This window comes from Stegodyphus dumicola, chromosome 6 (assembly GCF_044657685.1).
Source record: "Stegodyphus dumicola isolate Sdum_Otavi_A_Nest chromosome 6, ASM4465768v1".
Classification (NCBI taxonomy): Eukaryota; Metazoa; Arthropoda; class Arachnida; order Araneae; family Eresidae; genus Stegodyphus; species Stegodyphus dumicola.
This window is the reverse complement of record NC_140773.1, coordinates 89,622,894-89,643,217: the sequence shown is the minus strand read 5'-3', so window position 1 is coordinate 89,643,217 and position 20,324 is coordinate 89,622,894. Positions and strand designations below refer to the sequence as shown.

General features: G+C 37.0%; 1 protein-coding gene across 1 annotated transcript in view; it reads right to left on the bottom strand.

Moving 5' to 3' along the window:
* LOC118195230 (uncharacterized) overlaps positions 1-20,324 on the bottom strand; it is a 33,605-nt gene that overhangs the window by 7,473 nt on the left and 5,808 nt on the right. The window contains exons 2-3 of the mRNA XM_085818660.1: positions 18,728-18,875; positions 11,027-11,160 (exon numbers count right to left, since the gene is read on the bottom strand). Of these exons, the coding sequence (XP_085674786.1) occupies positions 11,027-11,160; positions 18,728-18,875 (282 nt within the window). The remainder of the gene's footprint in view (positions 1-11,026; positions 11,161-18,727; positions 18,876-20,324) is intronic.

Sequence of the window (20,324 nt, the reverse complement as noted above, 5' to 3'; positions counted from 1 at the left end):
TCCTATGGAAAATTGTCTCATAACCACACTGCACATAGGGAAGACAACAAACGTGCCCATGCAAAGAGTTCGTTGGAATTTGAACACGGATTTTTTGTTTGTTTGTTTGTTCTATTAGATTACGGCAAAGCACTCGAGGGCTATCTGCCTTAAGGGAGTGATGCCTTCGTGGAGGACGTTTTAAGGGAAACTGGCTCGTATACACGTTACACATGGGAAAACCACGAAAACACCCATGCAGCCAGCCCATTCACAGGATTCGAACCTCGGACCGAACTACCAGTGTTCAGCGACGTTACCGCTCGGCCGCTGGTGGGCTGAACACGGATTGAACCAAGGAGGTTAGAATAAAAGGAAGGAAGGTTCAACTCAAACGGTGAAGCTTGGCGGTCATCTTCCTGTTACCACCGTGACTTCCTGTGTACGAAGAAGATTGTTGCCGCGAAATGCACGAGCTCTGTAGTAAGCCAAAGTCATCAACGGAATTACTCATCCTAGGATTCTAATTGTTATATTATCGGAAAGTGCATAATCTATGGATTAATTCGGTGTAAAAATCGAGTGGATAACTTCAGCAGTTCCGGAGATATTACATTTTTAATTATTGTGTTTCTCGCGACGGATACCACGCAATTTCCATTGTTTTACTGAGTGAAGTGCCGATTGTTACCTGCTTTATATAAATCGATTGTGTAAAATCTAGAAGTATTCCATCCACAATCGTCATACGGTTGAATAGGGGATACATTTCGCTCTCCTCTCGTACAATTTTTGTGAGTGTGTGCCGAGCGTGTGTGATTTTATATAGTTTTTAATGAAGATCACTTTTTAGCCATTTACTCAATCGTTACAAAGGATTACTTCGGAACCCCTGGTGCTACAGCCTTCATTTAACAATAAGGAGGTAGGCCTTCCTATTATCAATCATCTGGTATATCACTTATGTCAATAGCCTAATTATAACAATACTTATTAAACTTTTAATGATTTTTAATCGTTTTTAATTCACGTTTCTACCCTCTTCGACTCTGTCAGTTGGCGTCACTTTATAGCACCGCAGGGTTGGTCCCTGAGACACTCTGCTACTATATAGTCTGCGCATGCGCTCACTGTGGAGCGTTTGCTACTGGCCTAAGTACAACGTCCACTGTCCAGCCCCCTCTACAATCCCTAACCTTGTAAGGTCACTTGGGAGCTATTACGGAAGTCAACTCTGCACTGCCATCTAAAGAACTTTGCAAGAACTATTTTCCCATGCGCTACTGATTACTTCCAAGACCTAGTTCTTTACCTGGTGCACATCAATGTATATTTCTTCAACGTTATATCAGTGTTACAAGACTGATTTATTCTAGCGCAGCATTTCCTCAACTATTAGATCTTTTCTTCTAGCACCCCATGGCTAATTTTTGAACATACTGCTTGTTGTCTGTATATATTATATTTTAAATTTATAATAATGATTCTCACATTTCCTGCTTACTGTTTTCAGTAACATTTTTAACGCGTAGTACGTAGAATATTAACTGAGTATTATGTTTCTCGGAAATTTGAATCTTAATTTTCTGCTTGTATAATCATTTTAATTTTGAAATACTGTGCCTTCCGAGTAATAATCTCATTATAACGCTCAGTTATTGTGCTTTATAGAAATTGTAATTTTTTTTTTTTTTTACTATTATTATTTTTTTCGTTGTATATTCTTTATGATTTCCAGTTTTCTGCTCCTCGGTTAACATAACTTTAATCTTCTGCATTATTTTTGTATTATAATTCTCATTTACTGTGTTTTACATGTTAATATAATCTTAATTTCCTGCAATGTATAATCAATAATTCGCCAGCTTACTGCACACGGCTAATATAATTCTAATTTATTGTATTATATAATTTACGGCTAATATAATTCTAATTTATTGTATTATATTATATATTTTTTTTACTTCTCTAATTTCTGATCCCTCTAATGTATTAACAACTCCTTACGAATTTCACATCAATTCCCTTACCCTTTCCTCCTCCTCTATCTCAACTCCCACTAACACTTTCAATAATTCGCAAGCTTACTGCATACGGCTAATATAATTCTAATTTATTGCATTATCTAATCTCAATTTCTCTAATTTCTGATCCCTCGAATGCGCTAACAACTCTACGCCAATCTCCCTTACCCTTTCCTCCTCCTCTATCTCAACTCCCACTAACATATTTAACTACTTAGATAATTAAGCTCATTATTTTTTCATTCCTCCTGCCACCTCATCTGTAGCTTTCCAATTCCTCAGTAGTTATCCCCATTCAGCAGCTACTAAGCTATAATTTATTTATATTCAGTAAGCTTTATACTTTTTACCAGTCTAGAGTATTGCCAGCATTAGCAAATTGTTTAGTATCTATTTTGTTGTTGTTGTTGTTGTTGCTGATGTTTAGCTAAATTTACCTGTTTACAATGTTGCTTTGATTTTAATAGTCATAGTAATCCATTTTTTTAATTACATTTTTGTCCTGCATTCACAATTATGCCTCTAGCATGGTAAATAATGTTATCTAGTTAGCATCGCTTATCTGCGACTTACTGTGCTAGTAATTTTCTTTGTGTTAGATATCAAGAGGTCTTTTTATTTAATACTCCATCTACAGTCCCCCTAGATTTTTACTCCAGTACTTGTGTTACTTATCAGAAATTTATTACAGACCTCGGCATTTCACATAGTGATCATAGTGTTACAGCTCCAACATACATAGGCTTCTGGCATGACAACAAGTGTGTCATGCCAGAAGCCGACACGTCAGTGCACCATAGCAACTTAGACACAGCTATCCTCATCGAATCAGTGCAATATAACTACTCCGATAAAGTGAACTCACTTATTGAAGAAGCAAAAACAATTGGTACAACTATCAGGAACAAACGATTCCTGTTACCTTCTGATCTCAGAGACCAATTAACAACAACTCTGGAAGCTCTCCGAAATTTGGCCCTCAGAGGACTGTCCTCCGTACCTTCAACAACTGATGCGGAAGTTAACACAGATCAAGAGTTAGCCACCTCACCACCCATTGCCACACCTATTCTGCCTACTTACAACATCACGCGCACATACGCTCAAGCGACCTCACAATCCTATAAGCACACTCTGCTTGTTTATCCGAAAGAGGACACCAGAACAACCAGAAAGGAGCTCAAAGAGAAGCTAAGCGCACAGTTCCCACTTCCCTCATTGGGCATCAAAATCGCGACGGTCCGTAACATCCAGAAGGAAGGACTAGCAGTCGACTGTGCCACTAAAGAAGATCTCGAAAAGCTCACCCAAGCACTCCAAAGTACACAGGGTCGAGAAATCGTTAAAACGAGATTGCCAATCATTAGACTCCCACGGATAGCAATCCACATCGTCCCTCCTAATATCACTCAGGAGGAAATAGAGCAAGCTATTGGCTCAGAATTTAAGATCTCCAAAAGCAACGCCAAAGTCCTCTATAGGTTAAAAGATAGGGGCAATTGCGTGAAGTGGATCGTTGAATGCCAAAAGCAGCTTTCCACACCATCATGCAATCATCAAGATTGTATCTCGGCTGGCGGGCATACCGCATCGCTGAACATTTCAATACCCGTCGCTGCTACCGCTGCCAGGAGTTTGGGCATACCCAAGACAGATGCAAAAACAAAGCATATTGCTCATACTGCTCAGGCAATCACAAGATCACAGATTGCAAATCCCAAAAGGCCACTTGCATCAACTGTGCGGATTACAACTACCGCACAAAAAGCAAATCACCCTGCAACCACCCAGCCTACGATGTCACCTGCCCAACTTATGGACGGTACATCAGCAGAATTAAATGCAATACCACCTATGGATGATTTACAGAATTTCAGCAACGATATCCTCACAACAGCAATCACAGACACTCCCAAGACAAATGGACCAATACGCTGTGCTCAGATCAATTTACAAAGAGCTCAAGCAGCTGCCTCTCAACTGGTCCACCATGTCATCACCCACAACCTGGACCTCCTTCTCATACAAGAACCATACTGTAAAGATCGTCGTGTAGCCAGCCTTCCAACAGCCTGGAAAATTTTTCAATCACAAGCAGGTACGAATGATCAAGCCCCCAGAGCAGTTATCGCCTGTTGCAATCCTTCTTGGTCCCCTCTCGTTATCACACTCAAAAGAGACTACATCGCCATTTTACTCGTTTACAACAACATACAAATCATCGCTGCCTCTGTTTACTCTTCCCCAACGGAAGACATCAGCAACGCCATCGTCAACATACAGGAAACCAGAGAAAATTATCCTTTCACACCACTCCTCCTAGGTGGTGATTTCAATGCGCATAACTCCATATGGGGTTACGCAGACACCACAATGAAAGGAAAAGAACTCGAAGGCTTCCTAGCAATCCAAGACCTGCAGCTATTGAACGCACCAAATGCGCCACCATCCTATGATAGTACCTACGGAAAGGGCTGGCCGGATCTCACCATATCTACAAGGAACATAGCATCCTTCATCCAAAACTGGACCATCCTAGACGAGGAAAGTGCTTCAGACCATAAGTACATCCATTTTCAAGTAGACTGCGACACCTCCATTACTATCCTACGACGCTTTAAGTTACCAAGCAATAAGATTCGTCCCATTACCCACACCTTCACTCGCTTACTCAGCGAAGAAGAAAAGAACATTTACAACTTCAGCAGCCCGGACGGCATGGAGCACTACACGAATCATCTGATAGAAAGCTTACACGAAGCATGCAAAAATCACCTTCCTATCCGTGTGGCCAAGAAAATACAGGGTGTCAGCTGGTGGACCACAGAGCTGAGGCAGCAAAGGCAAAAATGCAGAGCCCTTCGACGACGTCTCCGCGCCACTATTAACGAAGAAGAAAAGACACACCTACTCATGACATACCGTAAAGAGCGTGCAGCATACAAAAAGAACATCATCACGGCTAAAGTCACCAGCTGGCGCACCTTCTGTACCAACAACAACAATCCTTACGGGATCCTACACAAAATCTCGTCGAATAAGATTTTTAACCCGGCCCAGATCCACGCACAACCCACCATGGATTTTACCACCAACATCGTGCAGAGCACAGCTTCCACCATTCTGGACACCGTCTTCTCAAACGATGTCCCACAAGAGGACACGATAGAACAACGAAAGGTTCGCAATAACACCACCATTCCTGCGACACCTCCCGATGTACCCTTTAGCGATAAAGAAATCAAACAGCTGTTCCGTCACCTTCCTCGGAAAAAAGCGCCAGGACCTGACGGCTTAGATTATTCAATCATCCATACAGATTATAAAGCACGCCCCTCCTTCTTTAAGACCTACTTCAATAAACTTCTTCACCAACAAATCTTTCCAGCAGCCTTCAAAAGAGGACATGTCGTTCTCTTTCTTAAAAAGAATAAGAACCCACAAGACCCAAGTTCTTACCGGCCCATCTCCCTCCTCTCTGCTTTAGGCAAGATTTATGAAAAACTCCTCGTTAACAGGCTCAAGCACCACCTACACAGAATCAACCATCTCAGCCCCCGGCAGTATGGATTCCGCACAGGATTTTCCACGACACATGCCCTTTACAATATTCAGGATACAATACTACGCAATAAAAACAGCGACATGCACACAGCCTTCATTTCTATAGACCTAAAGAGTGCATTCGACACCCTCTGGTGGCCAGCAATTAAGCAGGCCCTCAGAGAAGCACACTGCCCCTCCAACCTATTCAACATCTTCAACAGCTATCTCCACGACCGCCATATTCAGTTTGTAAATAACGACGGTACGACATCCAAGGCACAAGAAAAAGGTTGTCCGCAGGGGTCCTGTGCGGGACCGACACTCTGGAACCTCACCTTCAATTCAGTCCTTGAAACCAACTGGCCACAGCATACAAACATCACTGCTAATGCAGACGACGTAGCCCTGCTCGTAAGAGGACGCACCAGGAAAGAACTGGAACCCAACAGCACAGAGACCTGCACCTTATTTACCACCGCATGCAACAAATTAAAGCTCACGATCTCCATAGGAAAATCGTCAGCAATAATAATTCCCAGACGAGGTACCAATCCAACTCGTCGTCCATGCATAAAACTCCTAGGCCGAAACATCAAAATTGAGCGGAATCTCAAGTATTTAGGGGTAGTATGGGACCAAGGTCTCACCTGGATTCCGCATATCATGGAAACCAGAAACAAGACGTCAATTATCGCCCGCATAACAAGACAATTTCAAGGTCGCAACTGGGGCCAAAACCCCCACATCCAAAAAGTGCTATACCTCACAGTTGTAGAAAAAATAGCTTTATACGCTGCAGTGATCTGGGCGCAGCCAATGGGTACTCGCAAAATCAGGCAACTTACAACACTACAACGCCCCTTCGCCCTGCAATTAAGCAAAGCCTACCGCACAACCGCCACCAGTGCAGCAACAGTTCTAGCCGGCATATTACCACTCCATATAAAAGCAGAGATGGAGGCAACTTTTACTAAATTGATCCACCTACGCAAAGATGCAACTTTCGCAAATACCAGCTATAGTCCAGTCCAGTTCGAACGTCCCTCCACTTCTACCCATACTCATCCAGCTCTCAGAGGAAGTGGAACCCACATCAAAATTGACAAGCAACAGACTCACACCTCGACACACGCACCACGGAATGGGAACCAGATCTACACAGACGGTTCAAAGCAGGAGAATGGTGTAGGCAGTGCTTTTGTGCACTATGAGAATGGCAATACTGTACACGACTGGCAAGGACAACTTCGCACTCACAATAGCATCTTCCAGGCGGAAGTACTGGGAATTACGGCAGCAGTGCAACATCTCATAGATTGCCAGATCCCACGAGCAAATATCTATACCGATAGCCTTTCAACTTTACTTGCACTTGAGAACCATCATCATGTCTCACCTCTCACGCAAAGTCTCCAACATCTCCTTATGCAACACCCTCATTACCATCTCAATCTAGTCTGGGTTAAAGCCCATGCGAATAATGAGGGCAACGAGGCTGCTGACACGTTGGCCAAAGATGCAATTTCCAACCCGACAGCCCAACCCATCACCGTACCTGCGCCCTGCTCTTATCTAAAGGGCCTCCTACGAGAGCAAGGAATGCACCAATGGCAACGTGAGTGGACCGAATGCGAGACAGGCAGACGGACTTTCACCTACCTCCCGAAAGTTTCCGCCGGTCGACTCTTTGCCGTAGCACCTCTCACATACTTCATCACGGGTCACGGCCCGTTTCCCAGCTATTACAATCGCCACGGCATCTCAAATACAGATATCTGTGTCTGTTGATCAGAAGGGTCACCAGACCATTACGTATTTGAATGTCCTTTGACGGCTGCACACCATCTTCCGCTACCTACAAATAATAGGAACGCCTATCACCGGTTCCTTATAACGCATAAAGGAGCGGTTAATTCAATCTCCAGCATCATGAATACCATCGCGGCATTGGGCACAGACCTTTGCCTACCGTGCTAAAATGACGCTATGGTGTACTGACGATAAGCTCTAAGACTAGTCCAGTGAATTTTACAATATTTGGGCTTCACCACAACTGTGTGTTTAAGCTCCCCTGCCCACAATCTAAAGTGGCAATACTAACAATTCGCAAATATGTGGCATCTCCTTAGAGAGATGTGTTATGCCTCCATAATGATACGTGTGTAATCCCTTCAACAGCATGTGAACATCTTCTTACGCAGTGTTAGTGAACGCTTGTGTGCCTCACGGTGCACACATTGCTGGGGCACTGCCCAATAATTAGTGCTACAACATCCTCGTGCCTTTTATCAGTGTTTTTATCTATGTTCTTAGCGATGCTACAATAATCAACGCCTTAGCAATCTAACCGCACTCTTCTTCTGCACACATGAGTATTCATGAACTCATCATTCATAATTCAAGATGTACCTGTATTTATATCCAACAGAACTGCCTTACACTAACATTGTGCTCCTGCTTTCATGTGACTTCATGTACTCCATTTATCTTTTTGTGCCTTAAGTGACTATGTGTATGTACCTGTTTTTTGTGCTCTCTGTTTATGCATTTTACGCATTGTGCTTTGTGTATTGTTGCCTATGCATTTTTTTTATGCGTACGTCTTATTATCCAAGTATTTTTAGTTTAACTACCTACTATCTGTAACACCACAGCTTGCCTCTTCAAACTGTAATACAATCCTACTAATGCCCTTGTAAGGCCATGTACTTCCCTTTGACAACCTCAATAATCTCCTGGTGCAGCCTCGTTTGGTTCCAGGAAGCTTTTGCCGTAGTTAGAGGAGGGTTTGGAACACATGCCTGTTTACCTGTTAGACACCAGGCGTTCCAGTCCTCCGTAACCTACTTACCTATCAGCGTGACTTGTGCAAGGAAGTCTGTCATTGCAACATTTTTTTCTTTTCTTTTTGAAGCATGTCAGCTTGTATTGCATATGGATGCACAAATAGATTCTCGAAAAAAATTCCGGGCATTATTTTTCACACGTAAGTATTAATTTTCTTTTTTTATGTAATATGACAACTATGTCAAAAAATATCACAATGTCATGTGGTTTTCTTTCCAGATGTGAAAAAAAAGGACTTAAAATAGGTTATTTAATTTAATATAACTATAATCAAAATATATTAAATACATTTTAATGTTTCTGTTTATGGCTGGTATCTTCGTTCCTTAAGATACAATGCTATATGGTAGTTAGTATTTAAATTGTATAATTTGAACGTTTTAGTTAATTCGTTTTATAACTTTCATGAAAAGTAAGAAATCAATTGTTACTATTTTTATTAATTGTAAAGGTGTTAAATAAAGCAATGATTTTCTTTATATATTAATTATTATTCATTAAGATAAACTGTTCTGTTGTTAAAAATGTTTTGCATAAACTTACAAATTTCTGGGCAGTATAGTGATAAAATTAAGTAAAATATTTACACACTTGAACATGTGGAAAGATGTATCCAAAAACTTATATAGGTGTATTTCTGTAATTCAACTTAATTAAAGGCAGTTTCTTTGAGATTAATAAATATGAAATGCGCATAAACTGAAATCAATGAATTCACATAAATCTGTTTTATTTTATTAAGATTTATTTTCTAACCTAAGCAAGTCCGTGAAATATGCAGAAACATCATTTTTTAAAGGCTTTATTAATGTTATGCGCATGCATTTAGATTTCGAACTATTTCTTAATAATTTGCTGTACATAGTAAATTATGGATATCATCTTTATTACTTTAAAACAAAAATTCAACAATAGCGAGGGATTTCATTATAAATTTAACATATTTTTACTGGAAAATAAATGCACGGAACAGGTTAGAAACACGTACATGTCACTGCCGTAATGTGTTGTGTTTTGAAGTCACAAACATGGACGCCGCTTGTTCGGCGGAGTTTCATTCCCCGATAGTGGAGGAAACCGCGAACCCTCCCTCCTTCTATTCTAACCTCCTTGGATTGAACTACCAATATTTAGCAAACCTTGCCTCTCAGCCACTGGTGAGCCCGCTCGGGAGATTATTTTCTGCTTTCCCTAATGTAATCAACTAATTCATCAATTCTTAAAGTTTATTGAATATATTCCATTCCATTCACAATACAGTGTCTAAAAAGACCATTCTTCCTAGCAGCATCTCTCTGAGGTTCGCAGGAACCTGGGTTGAGTACACTGTACCCTTAGAGCGAAGGCTGCCCGAGTTCAGCAGCCAGGAAAATAGATGACTTCAAGAGGGGACACTTTTTACGAAGTTGTGATGCATAGTTTCCTTCCTTAATATCAATATCAAAATAATTTATAGCTAAATGATTTTACATATGCCTACGGTGTAGCAATTAGAAAACAAGACTGATTATGGGAGCAAGAGTGGCATTGCAGTCTAACAGTTAAAAACTCTGCATGAACAGCTTCTGTCTTGATTTTACCTGCAATTAGTAATTTTAGATTCTGATGTAAATTAAATTGGATACATGCCATATTTTCTGAACGAATTACATTTTTGCTTCCATTGAAGGAAATTTAAAATAACTCCACTAGAGGAATAATACATTAATATTCTTTTATTACGTTATATCGAAACAGCAATATACTAAACGGAAACTGAAAAACTTCGATAGCAGAAAAATTTGTGGATCGCCATAAAACAATTATTACTGTACTCTATAGCAAGGAATAGCACATTAAGTATTAGCACTCAGTGAAAATGTTTTACTGTTGATGCTGAATTGGATATCCTGAAACATCTTAGTTGTAGAATGCTTCGCTAACGCCCAAGATATCGAAAAACTGTTAACTAGTTTTCTCTTTGTGGTAGCACATCTTATTACAAAGCTTCAAGCATTTCAAGCAAAAATGAAGCAAATTTTCCTTCTGTTATACCCTGCCTATTCGCGGGATTTAGCCCCTTAGGAGAATTTTCTTTTTCCCAAAATTAAAGCAACATTTACAGGTTATTATTGGATTGATATAACTAGCATCTAGAAAACTATGAGTAGAGCTTTCTACGAGTAAAAACAGCATTCTTTTTACTGCTTGTAGACATATATTTGTGCATTTCGTTACTGGAAAAAGCAGTCTATGAATTTCACAAGAAGTTACATTCAATTGGATAATTCAAACTGGATATGTCACTTAAGAACCATTTGTTATTTTTATATAGCTTCAAATTTGTTTCTAAATTGCTATGTCTTAATAGAATTTCCACTTTTGCGTTATATAATTTCCTGATTCTCTATAACAATTATGTCAGAATTTCCTATTCAAAATAATACGTAGATGATTACGCCAGAGCCCATTTGAACTGAGTCAAAAGAGTCTTGTGGTTCAAATTAAGATTTTTATCAAAAAAAAAAAAAAAAAAAAAAAAAAAAAAAAGAAGTATTGTAACGAACTTTGGTGGACACCGTCTGAAATTAAGCGTCATTTATTACAAAAAAAAAAACAGTGTTTTTGCTTTGTTTAACAAATATACTTACTGTTTTGGCTCCTTGACTTATTCGTGCACAAATTAGTAATCAATTTAGTAACATTAGCATTGGCTGCAGCTAAGGATTGGGTACTGCATTTCTGAGGGACTGATTCTATGCAACGTTTCGCAGCTTCAGCATTTCTGAAAAGAAATAATGACTAGAGTCAATAATTGCCATTAGATTAAGATGCACAAAGAATGTACTTTTTTCAATACTGTAATGCGGTATGAAAGAATTAATGCAGAAATATAAAGTTAGCAGATAAATGAGTGCTAAGCAAAATTTAATCTTAAACTGGCATTGATTAAACTGGCATTTAATTTTAAAGTTGAAGTTTTCCTAACTTCTAGTTGAAGTGATTTTCTCCATATGTCAATGCACAATCTCTTCCTTATGATTTACGGTAATCGAATATTGAATTTTCCCTTATATAAGAAACTAATGGCCAACCGACAACCGACTGATTTTTTTAAAAATATAGCCCATATATTATTCCTATTTCTTTTAATCAACTTCATGCTTCAGATTGCTAGAGTAACTAGGCTGTTCGTACATGTTTTAGACAACTTGGCTTTGCTATAAGAGACAGTCCCCTGCATGGAAAATTTTTTAACTGTAGCTATATATTTAAAAGTACAAATTATAGTCTGATATTTGATAATTTTGTTTTAATGAAAAATGGCGCTTTTAAAGAAGCAGTGAAATGGAGACTATGTTTGTGATCTTTCCGAAAAAAATTATTCGTATTTAGCTACTAAAAATGCTGTGAAAGCCATTTTTTTCGGTAACTAAAACAACGATAAATAATGTTAACATTAAGACGTCAAAGTTTGGCTTCAAAGAGAAAAATTGTTCAAAATACATATCCAAGAAAAAAAAAAGGAATGTTTCGAATGCTGCAAAGGTAAGAAATTTAATGTTTAAAGAAAATCTTCGAAGTCAAAGAAAAGTTTCATAATCATTAAAATGTTCAGTGTTAACTGTAAACAAAGTGATTAATGCTTATTTGAATCTTAAAAAGGTCGAAATAAAAACCCAATAGGCATTTTCTTTCTCCCTGGCATATCGCCGAAAGCAGAACTCGCTGCAGAATTCTCTTTGAGAAACAATTATTCAGACAAAAATGGAAAAATGTTGTCGCAATAGATGAATCTTGGGTATATTTAAATGACCGCAATAAAAAGAGATCCATTTATTATCAAAGAGAAGAAAAAATCTTAGAGTATGGTTCAAAGAATCTAAAGAAAGGTTTTCAAAGATTGTTGCTGGTTTTTGGTGTAACGATAAATAAAAATTAAAGAGAGTGCATAAACGATTTAAGGTCAACTCCACATATTATCAGGAATACATTTTATACCCAATTTTCAAATATAAAATACCTTTTCTTTACCCACAGTGCCATCATTCAGTAGAACTGCATCAAGAAGAAAGCAAGCACCTCACGTCAAAAATCCACTGTTAAGTTCTTGGAGAAAATAGAACAAGAAACGTGTATCAAGTCCATACTCTTCACTCATATGCATACTAAATCTTCTGATGTATCATCCACGGATTTTTGCGATTTTGGACTTTTAAAAAGCGGATTGTTCAAACGTTGACCTACGACACTCTTTGGACTTTGGAAAGCTGTTCAAGAACAATGGGATAAAATACTTCTTTCGCTATTAAAAAAAGACCTTTATTGTCTTGGAAATTAAGGTGTAGAAAGTTAGTGAAGTATAAGGGCTATTTAAAACACAAATATTTAGGTAAAATATTTCTGTAAATACAATGAAAATTGTCTGAAAAATATGCGAACAGCCTTAGTAATTAATAACTGTCCGTCTTGTGCTTAGAGTTCTCCAAGCCGCTGTGCTCAGTTGCATGATTAATGGCGTCAGCTGCCATATTGTTGATTCTCGGCACGAATCCCAGAGAAGGCATGAATTTTTCTAAATGTGCAATGCCTGTGGAACATATTAATGTGTTAGACAGAATCCGTGAATGAAGGCCATTTAATCCTTCCATATGGGCTGGGATATATATGTCCTAAGCGATCACGACATTAAACAAAGATCACAGAAGCTTTGTCTACTATGTAGATTTAAAGTTTTCTATTTAATGTAGAGTAGAATATGGAAGACTCTGTCAATTTCCTTTTCATGGTTATTGCTAGCTGAAAAGCTGACTAAATATGGACAGTTCTTAAAAAGATTAGTCTCTGTAGCTCACAGGGAAAGGTTTAAAAAACTCTTTTTAATACGGCCTATTTTTTCTGTCTTTCCACTTGGTTCCACGGCCACAATTTTTATTCACATGATCAACTGAGAGTGGTATAATCTGATAAAGCCCTTCTCCCTTTAAGTCATAAAAAAACTATTGCTAATTTACAAAGGCGAGTCATTATGTCCTGCCTGAATTATTAATAGTTCGAACCGCTGTATTATTAATAGTTTCACGTTAATTTTTACTGTACGTAATATATGTAATATAGTTCTTTAACTATAAGAGCTATACTCTAATTTATATTCTCTCCTTTTTTTGAGCTGTAATAGCCAGTTGGTAAAAACATCCTTTTTAAAAGCTGTCTGCGGCAGAATTCTTCGTAAAACATTTCCTTTACTTTTTATGGTGCTTCATGGGAATTCGCCTGTGGTAATTCATTAAAAGCTAAACTATGTGTACAAAGATAGCTGAAATAGTTAGTAGTATTTTAGTTATTAGTGGTAAAGATATCTGTAATGATTAGTGGTATATTAGGCTATCAGTGGTAACGACTTCGGCGTTTCTTGAGAAACATCCGTGATCAATACAACAGCAGAGATATAGATTCCAAATCTGAGAGGTTAGGTGAATTGATTCACGATAAGCGTAAACATGTTATGATGGAAACATTATGTTGTTATGAATGGGCTGTTTTTAATTTAATGAAGGTACTCTGTTAATGATAGACACGTAACAAATAAATTCGCAAGAAAAGGATAGGTTAGCTTAGTGAAAGTAATTTTAGGACCTCTTTAGAGGCATTTGTGAACTTGTGGTGTGCGACTTCTTTAATAGTTTGACTAGAAGTTAACAACTATAGGTGTACTTTTACTCTTCTTATTCTAAGCAACAATCTATGCAATGGCGTTACAAATCATCTCCAGCAGAAAAGAAACTTAAGTGCAAACATCTTTGGTAAAAATCTTTAAAGAATAAAATAGAGTGATCGTTATTGATTATATGAAGGAAAAGGAGATACTAAACAACGAATGTTACTGCAAGGTATTAAACTAAACAAAGCACTGAAAACAAATAATTATAATAAGGTTGCAACGGGCCAAGATGATCTCAGATTTTATACTCCTCATTTCACAGAAACTAAAACGTTTTGAACTTCGGTGGACTATCATGCCTCGCGCAGCATGTAACACTGACCAAAAACGTTTTTTCTCATTTTATTCTGTTCTCTTTTTTTTTTTTTTTTTTTTTTTTTCCAGTTTGCTTAGTTTGCATATCTGAAAAGGGATCTTCGTCAGAGAAATTCAGCTTAACCTCTGAATTTAAAAGAGTAATGAAAACTTAATTTCATGCTTCAAACGTTCGACATTTTTCAGATTGTATTTCAAACCTAGGTTGAAAAAGAGGAAAAATCATATCAAATGGTTGGTGGATACATCTAGTAATCAGGACATAAGAGAGAGATAAAAATTTGAGCTACTCGTGCTAAAACGTTTTATAATATCCGTTATATATGTCTTTTATTTGAAATAGGTATATACTAATACTTTATTTTACTATACTTGCATTTATATAATTTCAAACCAGGTATTTTTATTGCAAAGTAAAATTATTGATCCTGGTGCCTTTATTCTCTATATTTAGGAAACTGCCACATTTTCATTTTCTAAATTTGTTTTATTGACATTTCTCATTCACTCAAAATAAAATCATTCGATAAAACTATCTCGAAATTCATAAAGCCTCTCAAAGAAATAAGGAAACCTGGTTATTTAAAACAATGGAACTTGAGTTAATCTAATTAGTCTCTGAACTGTTGGAATATCAATATTTTCTCCTTGTTCCGATTTTTCTGCTATCTCTTTTGCTAAGAACAATTCTATAGTGTAAAATAAATATAATCCCTAAAAGATCTAATTAAATTTGCATACTATCTCTAGAATGAAAACTTTCTTTAAATTCAAATTACTATCTTTAAGAAAATAGTCTTTAAAATAAAAAATTAGAAAAACATGTTTTATGATATGAAAGGTATAATCCTTGAAAGGTATAGTTATTGAAAGGTATGATTATGACTATATACTATCATTAAAATCAAATATTATTGTCTGTAAAACCAAATTGTTACCTTTAGAAACATACTAGCTTTAAGATCAGAAATTAGAAAGCTAATATGATCTAGAATTCTCCTCTTCCTCAAACTAATGATATGAGAATTTTGAGGTAAGCGTAATTTTCAAACAAAATTATCCAAACTAAAAATCTCAGATATGTCATCTTAGACGCCAGTGGCTAACTATACATTTATAGTAACAGCTAATTTTCTAATTTCGAGCATTCCTTAATAAGTCGATTAAAATTATTTCCATATGACTGTGCACTTTTCCACTACATCATTACAGCATACGTGATGCATCTGATATCTGAAAGTTTCCGTCGCATACCTAATTTCCATATAACTCACTTAACTTCGGAAAATATAGTTCTGCCGCCCAACCGGGATAGCAGTTAGCGACGCTGACTTGTCGAACCGAAGGGCCCGGGTTCGATTCCTGGAGAAGGCATTGATGTTTGTAAATGTACAGTGTCTGTGTGGTATGGGAGCACTCTAAATATGCGGCGAGCCGAAAGTCCTCGCGAGAGGTTGGTAGTAGAGGAAGAAGGGTAGGAGACCCTCGGACCCGTCCCCCGGGATGCTCTCCCTCAAAATTGGTGACGGTACTGAGCAAAGTCGTGCTGTCACATGTATGGTGCTCAAGACTCTTGCCAACGACAAGCGCAATCTTGTTGTCTTTGTTACGATGCATTTCGTGGGCTTGTTCTGATGTTAAGGTTATACAAGTGAGACAAGCACAACAAAAACAACAAATATGGTTCTAAATAATAAATTTAAACACTGAATTTGACCTCAAATTTTTCCTCCGTTAAAATCTACTGTCAATTTCCTGTTCTGTATAAGATTCTAACTTAATTTACCCTTCTCCAGCTTATTATGAATCACCCATTGCTTGTAAATATCATCACCATCATTGAAAATTACAGGGGTTGCACAAAATAATGGAAACACCAAAATAAACATATTTCTGGGACTAGGAGGAAAACTATTAGCATTCAAAAAAGCTTGCAGTCTTCTCAGAATGGATAAATAAAGGTCATGCAGGGTTTGCAAGGAAGTCTTTTACAATTCTTCCTACAAAAAGCTGTCAAGTTCAGTTAACGATGAAGGAAGTGGATATGGCTCACACAGATTTCTCTCCAAAATAGCCCACAAAGTCCCAATGATATTGATATCTGGTTCTGGTGTTTGTGGTGGACTTGGTAGATGTAAAACTTCACCCTCGTGCTTAGAAAAACTGTCCTGGACGATGCAAGCTGAATAGGAGGTCTGTTGTCTTAAAACACTGCATCATCACTGAGGAACAAAATTTGTTAGCTAAAGGATGCCCTAGCTCAAGAAGCTACTTCAGTGACTCTCACCACTGGCAGCTTGACATTTCTGAAGATTTGTTTCGAGAGTTAAATCTACTGTTCCCCTTCCTAGCATTATCCTCCGACTCATGACCGGAACTTGACAGCAGGAAGTTGCTATTGCGTTTGGGGGTAATTGGTCTCAACAGACTACTATGACGAGGCTCCTAAGTGGACACCTAAAACGTTTTAAATTTGATCAGGGAAATAAGATCTACTCCATCTGTAAGAAATGTAATACTTATATTTTTACTCCTGAACAACTTCTGACCTTTTTGGTACTTGTAAAAGAAGACCTATTGGAAAGACCTATTCTCGTTTTGAATTTATTAGCAGTTCTTGGACTCAGAGATCTGATCTAGCCTAATGGCTAACCAATTAAGATGAGTGACGACAACAAAATTTGTGGCATGGGTTGGATGTGATCCGCCAGAATGCTTACATAATCCTTGGCAGTAATGTGACCTTGCACAATAATGATGGGCCGCATAGAATACCGCAGTATTGGTTGCTCAAACAATGACGAAACCTCTGTCATGTTTCACTCTCGGCAGCAAACAATTTTTATCATACAATTGGGATGGCGTTCGCCAGACGTAAACTTGCCCAGAAGTTGGAAACAGTTGGATGCAAGACTCATATGACCCAATGACTGTCTTCCATTACTCCACAGTCCAGGCTTTAATGTTTTTGGCGTCATTTTTTTTCTCACGGGAATTTTAATCATTGATGGGTGGCGCTTTAACTGCAGCTCGCCCAAAAATACGCTGTTAACCTTCATACTGTTGTGGTACTGACAGACTTTGCAAGTGCGATTCAATTCAGCAGTCACTTTTGCGGCTATAGTAATCTTATTTTTTTATCACAATCCTCTTCAATGATCACTCAATACATTTTTTCATCCGCGCTGCTATATAGCGGATGCGGTTTAGTCCGAGCTTATGAGCTCGCTCTTTTGTAATAGTCACTAAAAACAATTGATTAATTAATGTAAAACACATTCCTATAAAATATTATAGCATTAATTACTTGAACAAATTCTGTATTAAGACTGCGCTTATTACTATTGTATTCTGTATCGCAAGGGATCGAGTCTATAATGTAGATCTATATATCGAAATCTATATATATATATATAGCAGTCTATGTATAGAAAACAAATATGTTTTCTTCAAAATGTGAAATAAAGGCTAATCTTTGAAATATGGTAACAGGTAATTTGGCGACATTTTGGTAAGGCGACAAAGGTTACTAGCTAGGACTTTAGCAATAATCTGAGAAGTACACAGGTCAAATCACAGATTATTTTGTCTCAGAGAAATGAGAGATCATGAGACATGTAATGTGACATTTTCCGGAAAATTCTAATCGGGATTTTAGCTAATAAGCACTTAGAAACAATTTCGCTGCTAAAGTGCAGAATCGTCCACTTATTTGTTTGGCGCTTTTTACAAGAGTAAGAAGAATTGGATTTTTGTCAATTTTCTTTGAGTAAGTGAAAATAGGTCGATGTGTACATGGATAAAGTCAAGAGTGTGCGCAATGCCATTTTTGTGCAATTCTGAGATTTTTTTTTAAGTGAAAATAGGTAGACGTGTACATGGATACCGTGTATATGCAAAAACGCGGCAAGCAGTGGGCGATTCTACACTTTCTCCCAATTTCGCACCTAATCTTCGTCATGATTAAGCCCTTTTGTTCCATAAAAGTTCTAGCGTAAGAGTAATTTGGTTAGCAGATTGTTGGAAAAAATGTTGAGAAAAAAAAAAAAAAAATGCCTTTACTTTGTGAAAACAAAATGGCGTCCAAAAAGAAAACTAGCAGGTTGCTATAGCAGGGTTGGTCGCCAAAGTTTCGCCAAAAAATAGCCAAGTTACTATAATCCGAAGATTCCCCGAAATAAAAATAAGGATCATAAAATTTAATTCCATAGATATTTTTAGAATTATAATTCCTAAATGCTATTACATTAAAAAAATGGCAAGAGTAGTAAGAATAAATATATGCAATAACCCAATTAAAAGCAATACAACTTACTTGCATACTTCTGTTACATTCTTCAATGATTCAGCATATTTGGCTGTAAAATCAGCTCCAAGTGATGCTATTTGTGAGTAGCATATGGAATAGTTTCCAAATGCGCAACTAATCGTCTGATTTTTGTTATCTTTGGCAGCATTTGCAGCTAGGATGTTTTAGTAGCGTCAGAGAGTAACGCAAGAAAGAGACATAGAATACAAAAATAAAAATTCATATAATAACCATATATTATGCAAATATATATTAGTAACAAAAATTAAAATATTGCAGATTACAGTTGCAGGATCAATCGAAACAAAGATCTCAGAAACTTGGCGGAGCTAAACAATAAATTGGTAATGAAAAAAAAAAATGGCTCTTCAATATTATCGTGTTTTCAGTTTTATTCTATTCACTCAGCACTGCGGATATCTTTAGTTAGTCACTAGATGCTTAGCTGGATGCACGGTTATGTAGTTTATATTGCTATACAAATGAACTATTACTATTAACACACTGCTATATAGATAAATCAACGTAAGACTTATAAAACCTGTTCATTTGTACTTGTTATTAGATCTACATAATAGCAATATGTGTCGTTTAGAACTGTACATAACTTTTGACTACTACTCGAATGCTGTTTGTATGAGGCATTATTAAATGAATGTATGTGTATATCAATATGTTACTATGCATTTGTTCACAATTATTTTATTAAAAATAAATTAGACACGTCATTTTCTTTCAGATCACGCATTCGGTCCGCATGCAATTTTAGTTTGCAATTGCTGTAAAACTCTTATCACTGTAAGAGGCTTGAATATCAAACACTAAGCAAAACAAAACGTTTAAATATCATCAACTCGTAAAATTCGTCTAATTTATTGTAATCAAAGTTTTCTAGCGAGGAAGGTCTTCCAAACTTGAACTGAATTTTTCTCAATATATATATATATATATATATATATATATATATATAAACCTAAAAAATAACTGCTAATACTGTGTTGATCAACAAATAAAAAATTATAAAAAATAAGGGCGATACTTTCCAAATTTTCAAAGTGTAGCTTTGAGATCTTCTAATATCACCAAGCTGATCGAATCACTCACCGAAAATATAAAATAATAAATTAAAATAATAAATGATGAGATAAAAATCGAAAGCAAATATATTTTGGCTCTCGGTATACACAAACTTAACAGATCTCAGAACTCAGAAATTTACTTCTTGAGAAATTAAATCAAAATACAAGAAATTCTATGAATCTTTTTACTTTGGAAACATGACACATACTTTTGTCATATTAGCATGATACAAACACTTCTGCTTTAATTAATAAATACACTGATTACGAATTCAATGTATAGCAAAAGGAAATGAAACAAAAAAATTATAATAGGAATAGTAGTATTTGCAATTACCGAACTGAATCAAATTACGAAGTTTCAAAACTACAAAGCCATTGGGTGCTGAGCAGTAAATCCATTGAGTACAATTGTTTGACATGTTTTAAATCAATATGATGGGTTAGATTAGGTTATCTGAATGAGACGAAGTCGCGATAGCTATCTGCGTAAAAAAAATTGATGCCTTCGGCTTTTTGAGGGA